Here is a 24,239-nt window from a genome sequence, read left to right as displayed (position 1 = left end):
ATTATAGTTTAACTGACAGCTCCTAGGAAAATATTAAAAAGTATTTTAAAGTTTGGTTACGAGATTTATCATTTATTTATAAGTTTGTAATGCTTGGAGATTCGTGGTGGCGATTTCATTACCTTACATTTTTCTATACCAGTTTCCCAATATTCTTCATATCATGCATGGCACATGTGGAAAATGGTAATAATTGTATGGTGCATTGGAGGAAAAGGAGGAGGATGTATGTAGCTGAAAATGACTAGGTTGGAGGACATGCTCACTCCAGGCCCCACTAGGCTATCCCAAGGGCTGAAGGACTCAGTAGCCTAGCACACTTAAAACCATCCACAGAGCGCACTTCTTTGCCCCATAAAACACCAAATTACTAAATCAAAATATTAGAAACATATTCTTTAATGATTGGGTAGCTTAGATGTGACCTTCTCCAGGAACCTTTTTGCTGATCTCCTAGACTCAGAGACTTTACTAGTAAAAACTCACAGAATGCTGTTCTGTACTATAAATATACTCTAACTTGGAAATATCATATTAATCTTAATTTCCCCAAGAATTTGACAAATAAGTGTTCAGTATATGTGCACCAAACAGAGGAATTATTCATTTAACAGAATTAAATGCTCATTTTTAAAATCACATAACTTTAAAAATATTTCAAGATCCTTTGACATATTTTACAGTAGATTGTGTTTAATTCCAGTCTAGGGTAACCAAAAAAGAAAATACAATTCAAAGCTGCATAACCACTCTTAAACATTCATTTTTAATGCTAGTTGGCATTTTACTTACGAATCTTTTCACAGTAAAAGAGTATGTTTTTCATGGCAAGTAAACAATTTAACTACAAACTGGTTAACTTTTAAATGCCTTATAATGTAACCATAAGCATCTCTGATGTCACAGATAACAATTCGCACATACTGTAATATATGCTACTTATTAAATAATAGAAATTCTTTAGGGTATAAAGTATGAAAGAACTAAAAAGATTAAAACTTTTAATTCCTTAACTTTCACTTAATTTCAACCCTAGCATCCTTACTTTTTAAAGTTGTATCACTGGCATAAAAAATGCTAACCCTCAAACATTTGGGGAAAAACATCAATAGAGGAGAAAAATCAAAGCAGCTAGTTCTATCATTTTTAATAGGAAATTGATAGGTCTTTTATATATGCACTAGAAAAGCTGTGTACCGATAATAGAACTCAGCACTAGGGGGTCATTATTCCATTAGGATTACATTATACTAACCCAAGTAATTGAAAGGGAAATATATGGAAAGTTTTAGAAAAATATGAAAATGATACATAAAATCACATTTTCTTTCTCTGCAGTCCTTATCTTTTCCATGTTATTTATGACTGCTAGGTTTTTGTAAACTTCTGATAGGGTCCTTTGGGTGGGAAATAAATACCTAACTACCTCAGTTCTATCACCACTAATTTACTCATTTGTAACAAGATTTTTGAAGATGGTGGGTGGGTTCCATTTCACTTTAAAAACATGTGATTTTTATTCATTCTTAAAATAAATTCCACCTTTGTAGTTAGCTGATTTTTTTCCCATTTAAACTAACACATTTTAAGTATTACTAAGACTATTATTTGTATGTAGCTCTATTTTTACTAAACTAAGTACATTTGGTACAATGTACTCCTTTTCTTGTAGTAAAACTTTCCTGATAAAAATACACCAAATGTGAAATACGGGCCTTAGTAAGATTTTTACGATGCTCATTCATAATTTTAACAAATGTTTCACAACAATGCAAAGTGCTGATAGTGGGGTGCTGTATGGGAGCCCTGTATGATGATATGCATGTTTGTTCTGTAAGTATACAACTTTACTACTATACACTTATTTATGTATGTTCATGTATGAAATACTCAATAAAAGTTCATATATAAAAACTTCCCTGGGAAGCAGATACGGCTCAACCAACTGGGTGCCCGCCTACCACAATTGGAAGTCCCAGTGCCTCCTAAAGAAGATGAGCTAGATGCTGCAAACCACCCCAACGAGCTAGACGCCACAAGCCAGCAGACACTGATGTCTGCGCAAGAGTGGATATGGCTCAGGTCACTGGGCACTTGCCTCTCATGTGGGAAATCCTGGGTTGGTTTCTGGTGCCTCCCGGAAAAAGCAAGCAAACAGACAAGAGGACCATGGGTGGGGGGCGGGGGGGTGGTGGTGCGATAAAATAAATAATAATAAATAACAAAATAAATCTTTTAAAAAAAGCAAGCTTCCCTGATAACAAATCACTGTTGAAATGTATGATTTCCCCCTTATATAACTTTGTTGTAATTGGAGTCCAACTATGTTGCTACAAAAAAGTAACCTGGTTTACACTGTTTCTGATGATAGCCAGCTCTCGAAATAATTAATAACGCTGAACATTATAACAGTTTTGAGTTATGCAAATTTTCTGAATTAAGAAAAAGTGTTGTATTTGTTAAATTTTGCTGCCACCATCTTAACAGCAAAATCTGTAAACCTGGTTCAAGTCAGAAATATTCTACTACTTTCTATTAAGTACCTAACATATTTTTATTGTGTTGATAACCATGGTTCTAAAGAAATATGACAGTAAGAAAATCTTGAAATAAATCATCTAATTATTTAAGCTGAGTCAAACTATCAATTTTCAAACTACACTGTATAGTGAAAAGAACTGAAGTTATAAAGTCAATATATATGTGGTCCAATTATGGCTCTGCTACTTAGAAGCAGTATGGCTCCTTAGGCAAATCAATCTCTGAGCCTCAAACTGCTGTTTGAACAAAAGAAATATTACCTACCTTCCAGGGTTGCTATGAAGAGTTAAAATAATATGAGCAAATAAAACATACACGCAAAATGCCTGGATATATTAGATGCTAAAGAAGTGACGACATCTATTATTATAACTCTTTCACACTACTGTTTAAGTTCAAGTTGAATACTTGAAATCATTTTCATGTATAGTTAATGCAGTTTTCTGCTAAGGGATTTTTCAGGGCTATCATTCATTGTTCTTCTATAACTAGAATGGCCACTCGAACATTTGTCAAGCTTTCAAAATGTAAATTTAAACTACCTTAGACTAGTGGTTCTCCACCTGGCTGTTTTCAACCAAGGAAGGTTTTGAAAAATAGGGATCTCTGGAACCCACCCCAGCCCAATTAAATCAGCATCTTTGGGATGGTGTGGCCCAGACAACAGAATTTAAATTATTACTACTTTTAAATCTCCCCAAGTCATTGTGTAACATGCAGTCAGAGTTGAGAACCAACTAGGGCTATATCAAACTATTAAAATGGCAAAAAGTGCAAAATAATTAAACAATAGGCTTTGGCTCAACAGACTAACAAAATTAATTCTAAAAGATAAAGCACGTAAGCAATGACTAAAGCAAGACAAATGCTGCAGGGCACCAGTTTTTCTTCTTTCCTTATTAAGCATGGCTTGCAGCCATACTTTCTCATTTTGTACATACTTTATTTTATTTAAAGGCAAAATTTTAGTTTTAAAGAAATTCAACAGCATTATTAGCAAAAATTGAAGAATATTTGAAAAAGTGGTAAACTCCTGTTTTTATTCTCCTAAATTGCTAGTTTTGCTCATATTAAAAATTTTTAAACCAACTTGCCATTAACATAATATTTATGTTAATAGTGGACAAAAGAAAAAATTTCAATGGCTGAGAAGAATTCATATAGGGAGGTAACTAATTTATTTGCCCTTAAATAAAATGAAGGAATTTAAATATAAATTAGTATTGCTATAGTATGATAAAAGCTGAGCAATGTAGTGTCTTGAGATCCTAATGAAAAAACAGCTATGATACTTTCCAATAATATAAGTGACCCACTCTTCCAAGAATAATTTCCTAAAATAAACTTTCTTCCTTTCATACAGTGGAGCTATTTTTAGCAAAATTTGGCCAGTTAATTCTCAGGGAAAATGCTACCACCAAAACCAGATGTGTAATAATCTGCTGATGTTTTAAGTTTACTCATTGTAATCACATCACAGAATTTTCTGACATTTTAAAAAGTACTTGGAGGGAGTATATGCAACTCAAATGTTTCAGGCCAGCTTCCCAAGTACGAGGTCCTGTGTTCAATTCCTGGTACTTCCTAAAGAATAAACAAGCAAGCAAGCAAACAAACAAACAAAAAACCAAATTCTCATTGACGAGCAGATGTAACTCAGTGGTTGAGGCCTGCTTCCCACATATGAGGTGCTGGGTTCAATGCCTGGATACTGTACCCCCATCCATAAAAAAAAATACTTCAAGTGCTAGACAAGGAGAAATAACTAAATTTTTTGTGATCTGGTTAAGCTTTTGCCAAGATTTTATAGTTTAAGTTATCGAAGCAAAAGATTTCCTACAATGTATAATATGAATGGTTTATCTGTTGACTTTCATCCTCATTTGGACTCATCCGATAGCATGCTTGCTTAGGAACAATGAATGCAAACTGAGGATTAGGGAAAAAATCAGTTTTACAGTTTTAGCAAAGAAAGATAACAAATATAAATTCTCTAATGTGATAATCCTGAGATGAAACTAATTATTTAGGTGTTCTAATGACTCAGAAAAAAATATTCAGCAAAGATTCTGAGCCTAAGGAAGTTCACTAAGTTTAAAACTATTCTATGACACTATTAATGGGCTATTCCTTTTTGTATCTTTACTTCCTGCCTTGAGATTGAGAAGAAAAGTTATAAAACAAGCAAGGTAACATATACTTAATTTAAATTGGGCTCTAAAGAAGGTAAGGATGAAGGATGCACTGGGGGAATCTTTCTATAAAGATAAAATGTTCCACTAAAAAGCTCAAACAGAAATAAATTGAAAATCTTTGTCATCACCACACTCTACATCAGACCATACTATGAAACCTGAGCAAAAGCACTAGGTTTCTTTCAACTGTGTAAGAGTACAAAGAACAGAATTCATATACATGTTAAAGAATTTGAATTTCATGAACAAAATGAATCCATTTTATGGAACAAAAATACGTACCTCATACATTAGCTTGAAGTATGAATGATTCATGGTCATCACTTGGAAACAATGAATTCAGTTCTACTGATACTTAGGAAATATCACAAAATGAGAGGAAATAATTTGAGATGACTTGAATGAGGCCATTTTATTTTGTGAAGTAAAATATCGAAAGGTTTGGTGAAAACAACCCTAAGTGTCAATATTTCTTTTTTTAAAAGATTTATTTTATTTATCCCTCCCCCCACACCGTTCCCTGCCATTGTCTGCTCTCTGTGTCCATTCGTTGTGTGTTTTGTGTCTGCTTGTATTCTCATTAGTGACTCTGGGAACCGATCCTGGGACCTTCTGGAGTGGGAGAGAGGCGATTATTCTCCTGTGCCATCTCAACTTCCTATTCTGCTATGTCTTCTTATTTTCTCTCTTCACTGTCTCTTTTTGTGTCATCTTGCTGCACCAGTTCTCAGCATTGGTGGCAATCCTGCATGGGACAGCTTTCCCGCACTGGGCAGCATCCCCACGCAGGGCAGCACTCCTGCATGGGGCAGTATTACTGCACGGGCTGGCACACCAGTGGGCTAGCTCGCTGCGTAGGCCAGCTTGCCTTCACCAGGAGGCTCTGGGCATTGAACCCCGGAAGTCCTATATGGTAGAAGGAAGTCCAATTGGTTGAGCCACATCTGTTTCCCTCCATATTTCTTTAATAAGTAGTTTTAAAATAAAACCAACCAGTCCCTTGGTAGTAAGTAAAAATTAAAAAAAAATTTTTTTTAGAAAACTGCCAACATTTATTATATAGTACTTAATATGGAAACACAATTTTTTTTCTCTTAAATGTTTTGAAAAGGGCGGCGGACTTGGCCCAGTGGTTAGGGCGTCTGTCTACCACATGGGAGGTCCACGGTTCAAACCCTGGGCCTCCTTGACCCGTGTGGAGCTGGCCCATGTGCAGTGCTGATGCGCGCAAGGAGTGCTGTGCCATGCAGGGGTGTCCCCCGTGTAGAGGAATTCCACATACAAGGAGTGTGCCCTGTAAGGAGAGCCGCCCAGCGCGAAAGAAAATGCAGCCTGCCCAGGAATGGTGCCACACACAAGGAGAGCTGACATAACAAGATGATGCAACAAAGAGAAACACAGATTCCCATGCTGCTGACAACAACAGAAGCGGACGAAGAAGACGCAGCAAAGAGACACAGAGAACAGAAAACTGGGGTGGGGGGTGGGGGAAGGGGAGATAAATAATAAATAAAATAAATCTTAAAAAAAAAAAAGCTTGAAAAATACAACCTATTTTCCTGTTAATTTAAAAAAAACCTGAGATACATAAAAATATAGTTCAACATTCAAACATTCAGTAGTTTCCCTTAGAAACTGACCATGAAGGTACTATACAAGGCAGCGAAAACTTTTTTTAAATAGAGAAATCAATTCTTCTTGTTAGTGTTGGTATTATCACTCCAACACTGAACACTGGGAAATTATAGTAACTTTTTTTTAATATACTTTTTTTTTTTAAAAGCTACTTAGATTACATAAACGCTGCACAAAAAATATAGGGGATTCCCATATGCCCTGCTCCCTCACCCTCCCATATTTTCCCCCATTAACAACATCCTTCTTAAGCATGGTACATTTGTTATACTTGTTGGACACATTTTGGAGCACTGCCACCAAGAGTGGATTATAGTTTACACTGTCGTTTACACTCTCTTCCGTACATTTTTGTAAGTTATTATAAGACATACAATGGCCTGCATCTGCCATTGCAATGTCATTCAGGGCAATTCCCAAGTCCTGAAAGTATCCCCAATTACAGCTAATTTTCCCTCTCTCTCCCCTCAGAACCTCCAGCGACCACCGCCTCCACATCAATGATAAAGTTCTTCCATTGTTAGAATCATAATAAGTCTACAGTAGAATAACAGTAAGTCTCCTGTAGTCCATTGTTCATTCCCCAATCCCGAGGATTCTGGGATGTTGATACTCTTTTAAGAAAGGTTACAAAACAATACCTGAAAACAAACCAAAAGAGCACAAATAGAATTAAGCTCTCTCTCGACTAATACTAAAGAAAATAATCACCTGATATATTTTAAGAACAGACAAAAATGAAGGTATAATAATCTAAAAAATTAAATATTATACAAAACTTAAGAGCAGTAATATAACACTAGAAAAGAAGAAACTAGGGCTTTCTACATATTTTAATTTTTGCTCACTCTTTGTCGAGTATACCATGTATTTTGGGAATTCATTATAGTACCAAGATAAAATTAATGGCCTTCTAAATTAAACCTCTTAACACTTATTTCTTCAAAAACTGAGAAGGCAGTTTGTGGCTAAGGGGTATGATCTGTTAAAAGTTACTCTCTTCTCCCATCTACCCATTTACCACCTTTGTTTTAATGAGTCACTAACCAGTAGCCCTGTTGTAGCCCTGCTGTGTTGGGGTTACTAATTCCTCAATTAGAATATTGGGAAGCATCTCACTCATCCCTTTGTCCTGCTAATCTAGTCAATAAAAAATTCTTATAGGTTTTAATGCTTAAATCTTATTCAGATCTGTTCTTTCTCCATTTCACTGCCAATATGTTGGCTCAAACCTTTGTATCTTTTTTCTTTCCTCTGGAAAATGTCAAAAGTTATTTTTCTGGTAACAATAATCCCTTCTGCCTCATCAACTATCATTCACACCACCGACAAAATACATTAAAATATAAATATGATGTCAGTTTACTGCTTATAATCTTTTATTTTTGTCTGCCTACACAACAAAGTCTAAATTTTATAAAGTATACAAGGTGCGAAACCGTATGGCCTCTGCTTACCCCTAACCATCATCATCTTTCATTGTAACCAAGTTATCTGATTTATCTTAGATGGCCACACTCTGTAATGCCTCCGTGTCTTGTAATTTTTCCTTCTGTCCTTTTCTAACCAACTTCCAACTTACCATCAACTTTAAAAAAACTATGGTTTTCTCCTCCTTCCAATTTTTAAAAGTTTTATTTTAAAGTTCTTTTAGTGATTACCTTTAGAACATATTAGTACCATGTTTTAATTCAACAAACAATACCCTGCCAACTGCATTCTAGCAGTCCAGTTTACATTTCTATTTTTTCTACTGTCTATACAAAGAAGAATTATTTAGTGTATGAATGCAAAGTTTATTATAATTCTGAGCTAGATGTGTCTAAGAAATGTAGTTGTAAGGCAGCTTAATGATGGATCATAAATGACGTTAAGGGTTATTTCTTTTTTAAATATTATGATCTGCAAATGTGACAGAAGGTCTTAATATGCTTAGATCCAAAAAACGCTGACTACAATTATTTTTCATATTTAAGACAGATGAAATAACATTTAGAAAGCACAAAAAATAAATTTAAATAACATTTTTACCTCAAATAACTCCATAAAATAAAGTCTAAAATAATTTTTTAAAAACATATACAAACGATTCATATATTTTTGGCTAATCATTGGCTGTGTGAACTTGGGCAATTAATATCTCCATGCCTCAGACTCCTCAACGATGAAATGGGAAGAATGGAACTTATAGAGTTATTTGGAGGATTATATAAATTAATTCACGTAATGTTCTTAGAACAGAATAAGAATTTCATGAATATCAGTGGCCATTATTAAGCAAATATTCTGTCACTATTTAGTACTACTACTACTCCAGAGTCTTAAGTGGTACGTACATTGAAATTGAACTGTTGCTAAACATTATTCATATCTTTATAAAAAAGCTTCTTTGTGAAAAATGTTATAATTAGAATAATCTGTTGAAAACATTTGTTTACATTTTTGTTTCCTTAGAAGAAATTAGTTCATATACTGATAGTACAGGCATACTATCAACATAAAGCTATTTTAAGCAACTGTGAAATTTCTTCAGCCACTACAATTTCATGCACAGTTATCTTAACTTCCATTTCATTCTTCTATGTTTTATACGCCAACAGCATTCTGTTTGTGAGACTTAAAATTTACCAATTTTGAAAAATGTTTAAAGTTGACTTCTGAATTACTCTGAAATTGGACACAGAATTTTCATGCAAATTTGAAAATAACCCAATGTTTGCTGCTCTTTTACCAGAATTAAGAAGACTTACATAATTGATTTAAAATATTGTATTACTAAAGCCAAATCTGGTAACGCATTCTTAGAAAACACTGATTAAAATGGGAGCCATTAAAATGGGAGCCATTAAAGAATAACAAACTGGGGAATAAAGATTTAAAAATTTAAGATAAAAACTAGTAATGGAGTTATGTTAATAAAACTGTTAACTTTAAATGCAAAATAAACCTTCAGAAAGCCAGTCTGGGTATTTTATATTTAACACATAAAACTTTTTATAGTAACTCTGTGAAGTAGGTATTATTATTAACATTTTCAAGATGAAAGGCAAATTAGTGTAGAGTTTTAAAACTTGGGCCACTGGAGTCAAAAAGATGTGGGATGAAATCAAGTTCTGGCACTTACTAACTTTAGGCAGATTATACACTAGTTTTCTCTTCTGCTAAGTAGGAATAGTAATATTTAAATCGTAGGGTTGTTGTGAGGATTAAGTAGATAATGTAGGCAAAACATGTAGCACAGAAACAGTGCAAAATGAACACTCAGAGGTGAGCCAATATAATTATTACGACAAAACTGAGGATCCAGGATTTGCTAGCTCAAAATCACAAAGCCAGTAAGCAACAAAGTTGAGATGAAAACTCAACTGCCTCACAAAAACCCTTATAAAAAGAGGAGGGAATGAACTTCTAATGAGCTGTACACATATGAATATTAACTCTATGCTGCCTCCGGCCTAATGGAAGGCATGTAAAATGGGAAAGCAAAGTATTATACACATGGACAATGATAATGCTAAGACATAAAATTGGTCAATTCAAATTAGTCTAACTCCAGTTAGGTAATGGTGTGGGAAATGGAAGGGATCCAACTATACTCTTGAATTTATTTCATGTACTAAGCAGGTCTGTTTGTTTAAATTTAGTAGAGTAAGACCATTATTCTTTTTTCCCTATTACTTGAAAAGTAGATTTATGAAAAAGTGAAAATAAAAGTCCTTATAAAATTCCTGAACTGTTGAGGTATTTGCCAGAGCCAGTAGTACAATTTAGTGATCTGTAGCCTAAGCTTTTAAGGAGTACTCGTATTCTGTGAATGAGACCAAAACTCAAAAGAAATAACTTCTGTAGAGTTAAAAAAAAAAAGAAATAAAAGACAAAAAAAAATCACGTTTAAGCTTTTCTGTCAAAATTTTCTCTGAAATAGTACTAAGTAGTGGATTAAAGATGTAAATAAGCATCAGAGAAATGTTAGAAAAACTAGGAATACTTGTAATTAGTTTGATAGCCTGCTCTTTTTACAAAGAGATTACTTTCATATTGTAAAAACATAGTTTAATTTATTATCTGCTATAATATTCTGGTTTCCAAGAATATCATGGCTTCTACTTGCTCTGCCATCTGAAAAAACCTGATAATAATAATACAGCTTATTCTAAAATGACTTTAGAAGTTTGCAGAATAGGCTTGTCCTGAAATAACTGAATACTTTGTTATCAATTATTTTGTAATTTCTTTTACTAGCAAAAACCCTTTTTTCCCAAATGCATTCTTTCATAAATATTTTAACTGACCAAAAAGGCACACATTTTTGAAGTTCAAATATGTGGCATTTCTCTTATTAAAATGTCTCTATCAGCAGGACTTGGAAATTTGAAATCTTGGACTTTGTTTGCCATAATCAATTTCATTTTGTATTTTGTTTCACATAGAGATATGGAGTTGTAAATAGTAAAAGTTTTCATATTACTCATTCTGTTATAAGATACTTCCTCTTGAGTCAACTAATCCAGAATCTTAAAATGGAGCAATAATCATTATATATCTATTTTAACATTACTTTCCCAATAGATAATCATTATGCCATTTGCTAAGTTTTCCAAACTTTCTATTTCTTTTGTTTGTTTTTCGTTGACAAACCAGATACTACTACTGTCACTGCCATCAACACCACCAGTAGTTAACTTTTATCTATACTTAATACATACCAGCTCTAAGCAGTATACATATATTAACTCATTTAATCCTCACAATCACCCTATATAGCAGGTATACTCTAATTACCCAAATTCACATATGAAGAAATCGAGGCAAAGAGTGATCAAGTAATTTGTACAAAATCAACATGTGAGTGGCAGAAAGTGGGTTTGAAGCTAAGGAGTTGGGTTCTAGAATTTGTGCTCTTAACCATTACTCTAAACAACTTCCTAAATACAATCAATATTGAATGAAAAGCAAATTAAATGAAATAATCAGCTTATTGGTTCATAAATGTATGTAATTCAGGTGAGTAAATTCTTATCTCCAAGAAGGTGCTCTGGTTTGATAAACAGCTTGACCTTTAGAACAGTTGTTCAGAAATAAGAGAGGTGTAAATGCAAAATAGGAAGTGTTTAAAATCAATTAAATAAATATTTTGAAGGAAAAAGAGAAACCAATATGACTACAATATCTTGATGAGCCAAGATCTAAACAGGAACATGTACTAGCCATAGAAATAGGGGCATACAATCAATCAAGAACAAACACAAAATTTTACAACAGCAATGCTTTAAAGAAGCAGAAATCATTGTTATTAAGATAGGAAAACCTTAAATGCATAATGAGAGGAAAAAAGTACTTGTCATAAGGAAGTTCAAGTCACAGAATTGGAAAGATTAATAAAAAGAACAAAAATAACCCACCCATACAGAACAGTTTCACTGCTCTAAAAATTCCATTTCCGCTTCCCCTGAAACTCTGGCAAAATTGATTTTTTTAACTCTCTCTAGTTTAGCCTTTCCTAGAATGTCATATTGTTAGAATATTATTTATGTACTCCTTTCAAACTGGCGTCTTTCACTTAGTAATATGCATTTAAGTTTCCTTCATGTCTTCTTGTGGTTTGATAGTTCCTTTCTTTTTATGGCAGTTATGAATAAAGCTGCTATAAACCCTTGTGTGCAGGTTTTTGTGCGGACAAAGTTTTCAACTCCTTAGGAGTGTGATTGCTGCACTGTATGGTAAACCTATGTTTAGTTTTGTAAGAAAAGTGCTTGTCTTTCAATGTGGCTGAACATTTTTGCATTCCCACCAGCAATGAATGAGAGTTCCTATTGCTCCACATCCTCACCTTCATATGGTGTTGTCAATGTTTTGGATTATAGTCATTCTAATAGGTGTGTAGTAATATCCTGTGCTTTCACTTCCCTAATGACATAAGATTGTAAACATCTTTTCATATGCTTATTTGCCAACTGTACTACTTTTTTGGTGAGGTGTCTATTCAGATCTTCTGCCATTTTTAAATTGGGTTGTTAGTTTCACTGGACTTTAAGTTTTTTTGTGTATTTTGAATACAAGTCCTTTATCAAATATGTTTTGCAAACATTTTCTCCCAGTAGGTGGCTTGTCTTTTCATTTTCAGAGGCAAGTTTTTATAATTAAGTCTAACTTTTCAAAACAATTTTTTTCATGGATTATGCTTTCGGTTGTATCTAAAAACTCATCACCAAACTCAAGGTCACCTAGATTTTCTCCTATGTTACCATCTACAAGTTTCATAGTTTTGTGTTTTACATTTAGGTCTACAATCCATTTTGAGTTAATTTTTGTGAAAGGTGTAAGGTCTGTATATAAGGTTTTTTTTCTAAGAGCAAAATTTATGCTTCTGGCTATCAAAGGTAGGCTGAATTCAGCTGCTTCAACCAGTAAGCATTATTAAAAATGATTAGCTTCATTTTTGAACAGACCTATAGAGCATGCAACTACACAAAATCCAAAGTTAATGTTCTAATAACATTTCTTTATTATACAGGAATGATTGAAACATTCTTATAAATAAATTATAACTTTTTCTTCTAAACAACTAATATTCACAGCATGATTTATACACACAAAAATATGGCCATGTTTAGGTATTTTAATGTAAGGCATTAGTCTGTATTTTGCAGATTTTACTTTTATTAACTAGGACTAAATTAAACTATGGTTTCGAAATTACACCTTAAGCTAGACTTGAGTGAGAAATAGGTTATCTATGATCACATACCAATAATTCAGAGAGCAGTATCGCACAAACTAAACCAAATACTACCTTTTGCACCTGAATGTGATTTGCATCTAAATGGGGACTTACCCAATATGCAATACTTTATTATATGTCTAGTACTGTTTTTAAATGTTCTTGCTTTGTTTTGTTGCCACTGTGTTTATTCAAGAAAAGCATTCATTAATACTGTGCAACAGTGTGATAGAAAATGCTTAATGAGAAATGTATCTTAGAGCAAATAAACAACACTGGATTTAGCAAAAATATAATAGGAAACAGGTTCACTTGTATTTAGATATAATAATCATTCCAGCTTGTAATTTGTTGGGAACATATTAAGTGGCAGACTATGTGCCTATTGTTATTGTTGAGATGTAACAGCTAAGAAGACCTGTCAAGATATCACAAATGGCTCAATTAATAGTGACAACTGAACATGAACATAATTAATGCTAGAAGTGTATGGTTCAAGTATAGTTCTACTAAGATTTTATCACAAAACTAAAGTATTATGAAAGATTATTGCCTTATTAGGAAGACCATAAGTAAAAATAGCTTTACTTGCACTTAGTTTACAATTTAGGCACATTTGATGCCAGTAAAGAGTATACCGTCTCAAATTACCCTAAATCACAAGGGTGTGTGTGATAAAGACTGTTTATTATAAGCACTTATTATTTAATAAGGCTGGCATCTCAATGAATAATCACTGTTAGTTTTGTAGAGTAGCAGTACACAGAATATAATAGTTTAAGATAAGGAGAGAATGACTCATACAAATTCCTCCAGGAATGTGTCCCATGTGAATATCTCATTTAAACAAACAAACAAAGGAGAAGGGTCAAACTAAACCAGTTAAATTCTACAACTTAATTTCAAAATCAAGCTTTTAAAACTGGTTTAGATAGTGCTCTCAAACAGCTCCTCAGGGCTCTAGAGGCATCTAGACACTATAAGCAGGGCAGACAAGCTCAGGAATTTGGCACCCTGTCAGTGGGCCTTACTTTGGAATTTATACTCCCCAGTGTAACAGAGTCAAACTCATTTATTTGAACCTATAATTAGAACTATACTTGTTAAATATATGTCCTTTTTATTTGAACCTATAGTTAGCAGTATACTTGTTAGATATATGTCCCAGAGACTTAAATCTTTGGTCTGTTCATGTGCTGGTAGTGCCCTGAATCTCAGTAGAGTAGTAATACCTACTCTCCAGTTCACTGGACTCACCCAGGACAACTAACAAGGACATGATGATGGATATTGCCCATCCCAAGAAACAGTGTCTGCAAATGCAAGCAAGATAGTTGCATTCATCTGCCCCCTGGGATCTAAGCTTCTTCTCAATTAGAAACAGTGTAGGAATCACCATCCCCAAATCCTCAAGATTGGGGAATGAACAATGGGCTATTCTATTATATAAACTATATAATAAAACATATATATAAATATAAATATATATATAAATTATATAATAAAACAATGGGCTATTCTATTATAGACTTATTGTTATTCTAGCATTGGAAGAACTGTTATCACTGATATAAAGACAGTAGCCACCAGAGGTTCTGAGGGAGGAAGAGGAAAGAATAGGTATAACATGGGGGAATTTTTAGGACATTGGAATTCTCCTGTGTGACTTACAATGATGGATACAGGCCATCATACATTTTGTCATAACTATAAAATTGTACAGGGCTGTGTGTAAACTATAGGGTAAACGATAGTCCACAGTTAGTAGCAATATTTCAATGTGTTCATCAATTGTAACAAACATACCACACTAATGAAAGATGCTGTTAATGTGGGAAAGTGTGGAGGGAGTAGGTGGGGCATACGGAAATCCCTATATTTTTTATGTAAGTTATGTAATCTAAGTCTTCTTTAAAATAAAACAAAACAAAACTTGTTTAGATTTTATTACATACACTAAAAATTGACTAAAAACTGTGTACAATGATTTCTAAACATTAAAATGTATTATTAGTGGGGAGTTGTGTGTAGTTCAGTGATTCAATGGTTGAGCGCCTGCTTTACATGTATGAGGTCCCAATTTCAATTCCTGGTACCTCTGTAAAAAAAAAAAAATTCTTGAGAGTTGTCCTGAATGATATTGCAGGGACAGATGCAGGACATTACATATTCTGCCACAACCTACTCAATGGACTGGGAGAGAATGCAAACTACAACGTAAAATATAATCCATGCTGTGCAGTAGTGCTCCAAAATGTATTCATCAAATGCAATGAATGTACCACACTAATGAAAGAAGCTGTTGATGTGGGAAAAGTGGGGGGTGTGGGTAGTGGGGCATATGGGAACCTTCCTCATATTTTAATGTAACATTTTGTGTTATCTATGTATCTTTTAAAAATAAATTAAAAAATATATTTAAAAAATGTATTAGCTTTTGCATGATATTTTTGGAAATAGAATTTGTTTCACAATACAGATAAAGTATTAAATTTTGATGATTTGAATACTAACATTTTAAAAGCTTATTTGCTTTTCTTTTCGAAATATAAAACTACTTTATTAAAAGCAAACCTTTACCACTTAACAGTGAGAAGAAACAATTACTGTTTGAAAGCTTGACACCTCAAGTAAGAGTTCAGCATGAATAAATGAAGGATTATTAGAGGAAACGTAAGAGGGAGGTACTAAACTCTTTCTCATCTCAAACAGTGATCTCACTAATTCAGTTTTATTTGGATAATATAAAGGATCTTTTAAGACCACTTTATAATTTAAAGAAATGAGGATTTTAATGAGAAGATTTAAAATTGAGCAAATTCACTATTAATTTCAGTTTGAATTCCATTATATTCAAAGCATAATAGATTTTACTTAGAACTATTTATCCAAAGTGAGATGTCTGCAAATATTAGTAATAGGTATGAGTTAAAATTAGACTATATTCCTTGCTTCTCAGATTAAAAGTAATCATTTATTGTCTATTAATTATGTACCAGGTATTAGGGGTTTTATTTTCATCTCAAATTTTGTCATAATACTAAGTTTTTATAAAGATGAAGAAAGGGACCTAATTAATTATTCTTTGGCTTCATTTGGCCAGAAGTTAGGAATGCTGGAGAACTATAGGATCCAAGTGTGCTACAGTGGTTCTGCTCCCCTTTGTTGCACAACGATGGTGGAATGGGATCTGGTATGTAACCAGAACTTTTCCTTCCCATTTGCTTTGATCTAATGGGTCAGGTAAGAAATCAGTTGAGTTTCTAAAACCAAAGTCTGTAAAAATTAGGTATTTCTTTCTACTTAAATTGATTAAACAATTTACCATTATCTCAACCAAACCATCTAATGGGAGAAATATACTATACTAGAAAGAAATACCTTTTTGGTTTCAAATTGTGCTTCTTCCTGACAGCATCCTCTGCAGTCAGGATCCAGCTGAAGCAGGCTGAACTGTCCGAGAAGATCACAAGAGCTGCAGAGCAAGTTGCTGGAGAAACCCAACTCTCTGCATGCTTCCGATGAAAACTCTGTCCCAAGTGAAGACACCTGAAAATAAAGAATAAGAAATGGCACTTACCCATATTTGTACTTTAAAGTTTCAAAAAGAAGGGGAAACTGGGGCTATCAAAATCTAACACACTGAAGACAAATTACTGAAATGTTTCATTGGAGACAAATTCTTAATTTTCAAAAAACTCTTTGACTTTATATGTGATGCAAACTTTTTTCTTAAACTTGCCATCTTTTAGCTTAGCTAAAATATGGATTGACAAAAAAAAACAATACATATATTTTTTCCCAGTGTAAAAACCTTTAAGTATTGCTGGCTCACTTCCCCAAAATGCTGATTGTCCCACTACTCTTATGTTAGTCAATACTTTATTTTGATACCTTATACATATTATATCTTTTCTCTTCGAGGACATGGAATCTAAATAATCTTCAAAACAGAGCAAGTATCCTGGCCTAGTGTGAAAGACCTTGAGTTTATTAGTTAATTTTTGTGTTAGATTCTGCTAGTTCAGCTATAAGACATTTATTACTTTACTAGTACTTTGGGTACTTTCTCCATTTGTAAAGCATTCTTCCCGATCTATTTTACAGGTTAATTTGAAATCAAGTACAGCAATGTGGCAGATTGTATTTTACAAAGATGGCCACATCAATATATTCTAACCATCGTACTTGCTCTTCTTACTTTGTGACCAGTGGTCTTTCACTGGTGGGGGAGAGAAGGGTGTTCACTCTTCTTGCCTGCGTGAGGGGACTTGTCACTATTTTGACCAAGAGAGTATAGCAGATGCAATATGATTTCTGCAGATTATATAAAAGGAAACAGCCTTTGCCTGGCTAGCACTCTCTTTGGGAGGACTCACCTTTAGAACTTACCACTATGCTGCAGGAAAATCTAAACTAAAGAGACCACATGGAGAGGTTCATGTGGACAGCAACTTGAGGGTCCTAGCAACAAAGAGCATCAACTACTAAACGTATGAATAAAGAACATTCGCATGAGTTCTGGCCCTAGAATTCAAGTCTTTTCGGCTGAAAACTGAAACACCATTGAACAAACACCATTGAACAAAAGCCATCTTTTTTGCTGTGCCCTATTTGAATTCCTGATCCAGAGAATCTGTGAGCAAAATAAATTTTAAATCACTAAATTTTAGAGTAATTTAATATTACAATTGCAACAGTCAATAAAAGTAAAACCATTTTGAACACTGTGACCTGCTTAACAAATGCAAGGAATTATCACCAAAGTATGATTTACAAAATAAGGATCTATCTCAAATGATTAATCATGTGATATACATTTGGTTTTATACTAGCAATCACCTATCATCACTTCCTGAGTGGTGGCATGGGTTATACAAAACATAATGTATTTCAGAGTCTGAAGACACCCTGATTCAAACACCAGACAGAGCAAACTTACTTATTGAGCTTTGGAATAGGGATAATTATCACTTATTTCATAGTTTTGAGGATTAAATGAGAAAATGCACAGAAAGCATCTAGTATCCTGCTTGAGGTATACAGTAGATATTTCTCATCCTCCACTGTGAAAACACACTTAAACACTTAATAATACTTAAAAACAATAAATAAATGTTTTAAGTATTATATAAGTTTAGGAGAGATACAAGATACCCTGAGTTTCATGAGTGAATTACTTTTTCCTAGCTGCTCTGTCACTAACTGGTTTTGATGTAAGTTTCCGAACTAAGGCTATTAATGCATATTTTGAAGAACTTCAGAGATGAATGTCAAATGTTAAATATTTATAGTTCAGAATTATAAATTATGCCTGCCCATTATTACCAAAAAATAGAAGAATACCATTTAAATTTGCACACTGAGGCCAAATAGTAAATGGGTCTTTGCAGATGTATATTAGGTTAAGGATTGTGATGAGATCATACTGGATTAGGACAGATGTAAAATCCAATCAAAGTGTCCTTATAAGAGACAGATAAGGACACACAGATACACAGAAAAGAATGCCATGTGAAAACAAATGCAGGCAGAAATTGGAGTTATGCTGCCACAAATCAAGGAATGCCAGGAGCTACCAGGAGCCTTCAGAGGGGATGTGACTGCAACACCTTCATATCAGAAACTTGGCCTCTAGAACTGAGAGAGAATAAATTTCTGTTGTTTTAAGTCATCCTGTTTATAGTACTGGGAAACTAATAAACTCATGAAAATGAACAGAAACATGGCCATTAGAATGAGCTCTTAACAAAGAAACCCGATTACTCTGTTAAGCACTTTACATATTATTATTCCATTTAATCTTAACCACCCTATGAAATAGGTACTATACCTTCGTTAAAATCCAAATATTATCTCCTAAACAGAGGTTTAGGATAGTTCAAGTAACTTGCCTAAGACTACACAGAAACAACAGGAGGCAGCATCAATGTTCTAACTCTGGCCTGCCCTCAAAACCCTTATCCACTGTTATTAACTACCATATTTCACAGAAGCCATGATGTACCATTATTATATGCACCACGAATAATAACAAAAACATGAACAATTTTAATTTTGTGACCCATTGATGGTAAGACGTATGTGGGATGTAAATGTGCATAAACATGGTTGTTTCAGAATCAGTTTTATATTAACGCAATATACTAGAGTGCTGCTCAGGATAGCATCTTTCTGAATGAAGAAATACACACGATTTGAATGAAAGACCATCACTTGGTCCTGTGATGCTCTAGTAAACAGCTCCGATCCTGAAATATTACTTTTCTAAAGCTTAAGTATACTCAGAATGTACTTTCAGATTAAATCACTTTATACCCTCCCAGTTTCATCTCATTGAAATGCTAATAGCTACATATTACTATTAACTTGAAATTACAGCTATTCAGAGGTACAGAAACACTGATAAAAACTAACTTGTCTAGTTTAAGGACTCAGGTGTGAATTAAGCATGCACTAAATCCCAAAGGCAATTTTATCCTCTATCCATAGCAGTAGCTTAACCTCAAAGTGTCAAAGAATCTTTTGCTTTTTTTTTTTTTTTACTGTTTTCCAAACAAGCCTCCATACCTTTTTTTTTTTTTAGATTTTTTATTTTATTTCTCTCCCCTTCCTCTGCCCTGTTGTCTGCTCTCTGTGTCCATTCCCTGTGTGTTCTTCTGTGACCGCTTCTATTCTTATTAGTGGCATTGGGAATCTGTGTTTCTTTTTGTTGCATCATCTTGTTGTGTCTGCTGTGTGTGGCGCCATTCCTGGGCAAGTTGCATTTTCTTTTGCGCTGGGCAGCTCTCCTTGCGCATGGGGCTCCCCTCCGCAGGGGACAGCCCTGTGTGGCAGGGTACTCCTTGCGCACATCAGCACTGAGTATGGACCAACTCCACACAGGTCAAGGAGGCCCGGGGTTTAAACCGCAGACCTCCCATGTGGTAGGCAGACGCCCTATCCATTGGGCCAAGTCCTCTTCCCACCCCTTTTCTTTTTAAGATTTATTTTTATTTATTTATTTCTACCACCCCTTCTCCCCTCATTGTTTGCATTTGCAGCCTGCTCTCTGTTCCTTATGTGTTCCCTGTGTCTGATGTCTTTGTGTTAGGCGGCACTGAGGACTAAACCTAGGACCTCCCAAGTGGGAAGGAGGTGCCCAATCATTCAAGCCACCTCCACTCCCTGCTTGTTGGGTCTCTCATTGTGTTTCCTAGTTGTGTCATCGTGTTAAGTCAGTTTGCCATGCCAGCCTGTTTTGTCAGCTTGCTGTCTTGCTCATCTTCTTTAGAAGGCAGCAGGAACCAAACCCAGGACCTCAAGCACCCAACTGTTTGAGCCACATCGGCTTTTCCCCCCTCTCATTTCCAAAGTTTTTTTTTCCCTTTTCTTAAAAATGCTAGTTATTACAGAGAAAACATTAGTCATTATAGAAGAGGCAGGATTTGCATATACCAGTATGAACCTTATGGAAGTTAAAACAGTTCAACAAAGATGAAATGTCCTGGTTTTCACTTCCAGAACTCTCTTTTTCTTTCCTGAGTCATTTTATATTTTGGGAGTTGGTGGGTTTTATCACTGCCCTATACAAATTGCAATTATACTGATGACTCTGACTGCAAGAAACAACACAAATGAACTAAGGGGCCATTTGCACCTTAGGGGGATTCAAATGCACAAATGTCTATGAGGCATGGTAAAAAAACAGAAAAGAAAAATAGAATAATTGTTCCTATATTCCCTTTGGCTACATTCTAATTGGCAAGGAGGCAGAGGAAGTGGGGGGACACAAGGGAAAACAGAGCCATGATAAGGTTAAAATTATTGATCTGTGTAACAGTATAAAGCATAATGACAGAATGTATAAGGAAGAGAATTCTGACTTTGGAAACCTCAGGTGGAATGTGAGTTGAGCCTGGCATTTTATCTAACCATATTTCTTAGAGAAGGAAATAAGGAAATTAGGGCCAAAAGTAAGTTAATTTGCCTTAAATTATATTAGCAGTTAAAACTAGAAAATAGATTTCCTTAAACTTCAGTGCTCTTTCCACTCAGTTGCACTGTATTATGAGTATGAATTCAGTAGGCAGAGTTTACAGAGAATACAGAGAGAGGCTATATAGCATGATGGTCTTTGGGAATATTTAAGTAGAATACTGTGATTATGGCTGATAACCCATCATTTATTTTTCTATACTTCATCATGACCCTGAAGATAAACAATGGGACTTTTATTTCTAGAGTTTCTAAGACTGTACACCTATTTTGGGGAGTGACTTAATAAGCTGCAGTAAGGGCCAAATGGAGAAAGTCAGTTGAACTACTGCCATTTTTGTGACATTCAGGCAGGATTGAACAGGGACCTAAGGAGAGGTGAAAACCTAATAAACTTCCACACAAACATCATCCGGTAGAAAAGACTGAAGCAACATCGTGTTAGACTCATGCAGGCAAGTTATCAGGAGGCAGCATGCAACATTCACCCATCAGCTATGGAAGCAGTTCTGGAAGCTTGGCTTGCTGATGTGCACAAACAAGTTAAGGGAATGCAGCTTACAGCATCCTCACAGCAGAAAGAAGAAGAAAAACAGGAAATTCCCATACCACTATTTTCATAAGTTCCTCGTGCAGCAAACTGCAGCAGGGCTCAAGAGCAATCGCCAGAAGCCAATTACTACCAGACAGCAACCCCTAATAACAAATCACCCAATGAATTTTCTCTGCTTTGCCCTAAATACTCCAATCAGCATAAATCCTAACACCCAACAATAGCCAAGAAAACCAGAAACACCTAGAGAGGCAGCATGTCTCTATCCTGAGTGTCTGCCCTCATATCTGAGTGTGTGTACTTTACCTTTATTAAGCTTTTCCCTAACTTTCTCATTACTGTGGTGTATCTCAATTCTTTCTTACAACGTAATCAAGAACCTAGAAATCAACTCGGGCTACAACATGTCTAATCCCAGTTAAATGATAACAATATACTTTTACCAAGATTGATTTTTCTATGGAATTATCAGTAATGAACCAATTTTAGGAATTTACTATCTGGAGGAAAACCAGGCAGGCCTTCTAAAGGCTGGGTTTGTAGAAATCTGATGACATTGTGCATCTTGTCTGGGTGAGTGCCTAGCAGGGAGAAGAGGAAGTGAGAAACCAACATTACAGGTCTCACAGAACAAAGTAGTACTGACTATTAACACTTTAGTATCAATATTTTTCATTATGCCAAGTTACTCAGCAAATCTGGGAAAGAGAAATTCTAAGTCCAGGAGTGTCAGATAGTGTCCAGTGAGATTTTAAAGAGGGGAAGGTGTCTTTAAGAACCTATTAGGTTATAAGATTTAATTCTAACTTTTAAGAAGGACTTACATTAAAGGCAGGTGCACGTATGCTTCATTCATTCAACTTGAGACCAAATCCACTTTGAGAAACAGCATCCTCTAGATAAGAATCTCAGTAATGTTAACTCTTGAGGGGGGTGATCAATAAGTGTCTGGGGGTGTAACTCAAAACCACTGAGTTAGTGGATTTGATGATTCTTTATATATTTGATGATTCTTTCACAAACCTGTGACTTGGTGGGAGCTCAGACTTATTGTGTTAGCCTTGGAGTAGCTGATTGGCTGTTTTTCTGAATTGAGGTTTAACGAAAAATTCAGTTTTCTCTTGGTGAACTGTTCTCACATTAGTATAAAATCAGTTAAACAACTAGGAATTTTCACTTATAATTCCACTGTAATATCATGAAAATTTAAAGAGTGCTAGAAGAAAGGTTGGTAACATAATTTGAGTGGCGAAGTTCAGTCTTACAGTGAAGGAAGGCCTTTTTACTATCTTTGTATTTGTGAGCCAAATTTATGCTGTTACTTCCCATAAAACAGATTGGCTATTTGTCCTGACAAAGGTCTCTGTTCTTTATCATCAGAGAAAAGGGACACTCTGGCTTGACTGCATTGTGGATATCACAGCTCAATCACCCAAATGATGCACCTCTCAGAAGATGGTTTGCGTGACACCAACATACTGACCTATTGGGTTAATTCAGTAACGTGCTATAACAAAGCTATTTTTCAAGAAAACGATTCACATAGATATTAGACAATATAACTCCCTTGATATGTTTTTTTTCCTTCAGAGAGAAATGACCATGGATGAGAATTAACTCAGAATTTCTGGTGTTTACTGTGTAAGCTCAAAGTGTGTTATGTGATATGAGAAATGAATGCTCATAGATTGTTGAAGAGAGACCCATGAGTTTTATTTCATTGCTTACTGTGTCTAATTTAGGGTGTTCAGCCCTGTGGGGGTCAAATTCACAAAAGGATGGTTAAGTTGATTCTTATCCTTAAAAGGTTTCAGTTTAGTGTGTAATTACTAATTATTGTACAGTTATAAGATCTTGGATCAGATCTAAGGCAGGGTCCAGGCATGTGATTCTTAACTCCCTTCCTCCCACAATTCTGATACATACCTGTAAATGGGGCCACTGATGTAGACATCTATAAAGCTAATTGAAATATAGGATTGATAAATGACAAGTATTTCTTTCACTTATTTTTCAAGTTCAAGACTTTCGTCCCTGATTCATCAAATATTTCACTTATATGCCAGTATTGCTATCTATTTATATAGATATCACTAGGTGAAGAGAGAGGCTCCCTCCTATGGTGCTCTAGTCAACTCAGAGAAAATACCAAGTATCGAGAAATTACAGAAGAAAACCATAAGAAGTGCCCAAGAGAACAAGTATTTATTGCCATTGGAGTGCATAAGAGAAACAATTAACCTAGACTTGAGGTACAGGGAAGCCGTCCTGAAGGATGTGATTTCTCAGCTGAGAACTGAAAGGTTAAAGGATAAGTAAAAAGGAGCCATATTTTAACCAGGGGAGGAGAGAGAGAAGGAAGAGGATGGAAGCCGGGAAGCAGCTTCTAGATAAACACCATGTTCAAAAGTCTGGGGCATGAGGGAGAACATGGTGTGTGAGATATACCAAAACAAGCAACCCCAATTCTGGTATGAATTGTACTTTTCAATGTGACTGGGTCACTCTTCCCATGAAGAGAGAGTCTATCTATCTCTTGGCTGGCCTTGTGACTTGCTCTAACAAATACTTCGTGGTGGACATGATGATGTGACTTCCAAAACTTAATTCTGTTTTG

The 24,239-nt window shown here is 34.9% G+C and overlaps 1 protein-coding gene across 1 annotated transcript in view; it reads right to left on the bottom strand.

Annotated features, from left to right (window-relative positions):
* The window catches only part of SELENOF (selenoprotein F), a 50,474-nt gene that overhangs the window by 24,452 nt on the left and 1,783 nt on the right, over nt 1-24,239 (bottom strand). The window contains exon 2 of the mRNA XM_012520605.3: nt 16,474-16,641. Coding sequence (XP_012376059.1) covers nt 16,474-16,641 — 168 coding nt within the window. The remainder of the gene's footprint in view (nt 1-16,473; nt 16,642-24,239) is intronic.

Source organism: Dasypus novemcinctus, chromosome 9, assembly GCF_030445035.2.
Source record: "Dasypus novemcinctus isolate mDasNov1 chromosome 9, mDasNov1.1.hap2, whole genome shotgun sequence".
NCBI classification, from domain to species: domain Eukaryota; kingdom Metazoa; phylum Chordata; class Mammalia; order Cingulata; family Dasypodidae; genus Dasypus; species Dasypus novemcinctus.
The sequence above is the reverse complement of the archived record's forward strand: the minus strand, read 5'-3'. Positions and strand labels throughout refer to the sequence as shown.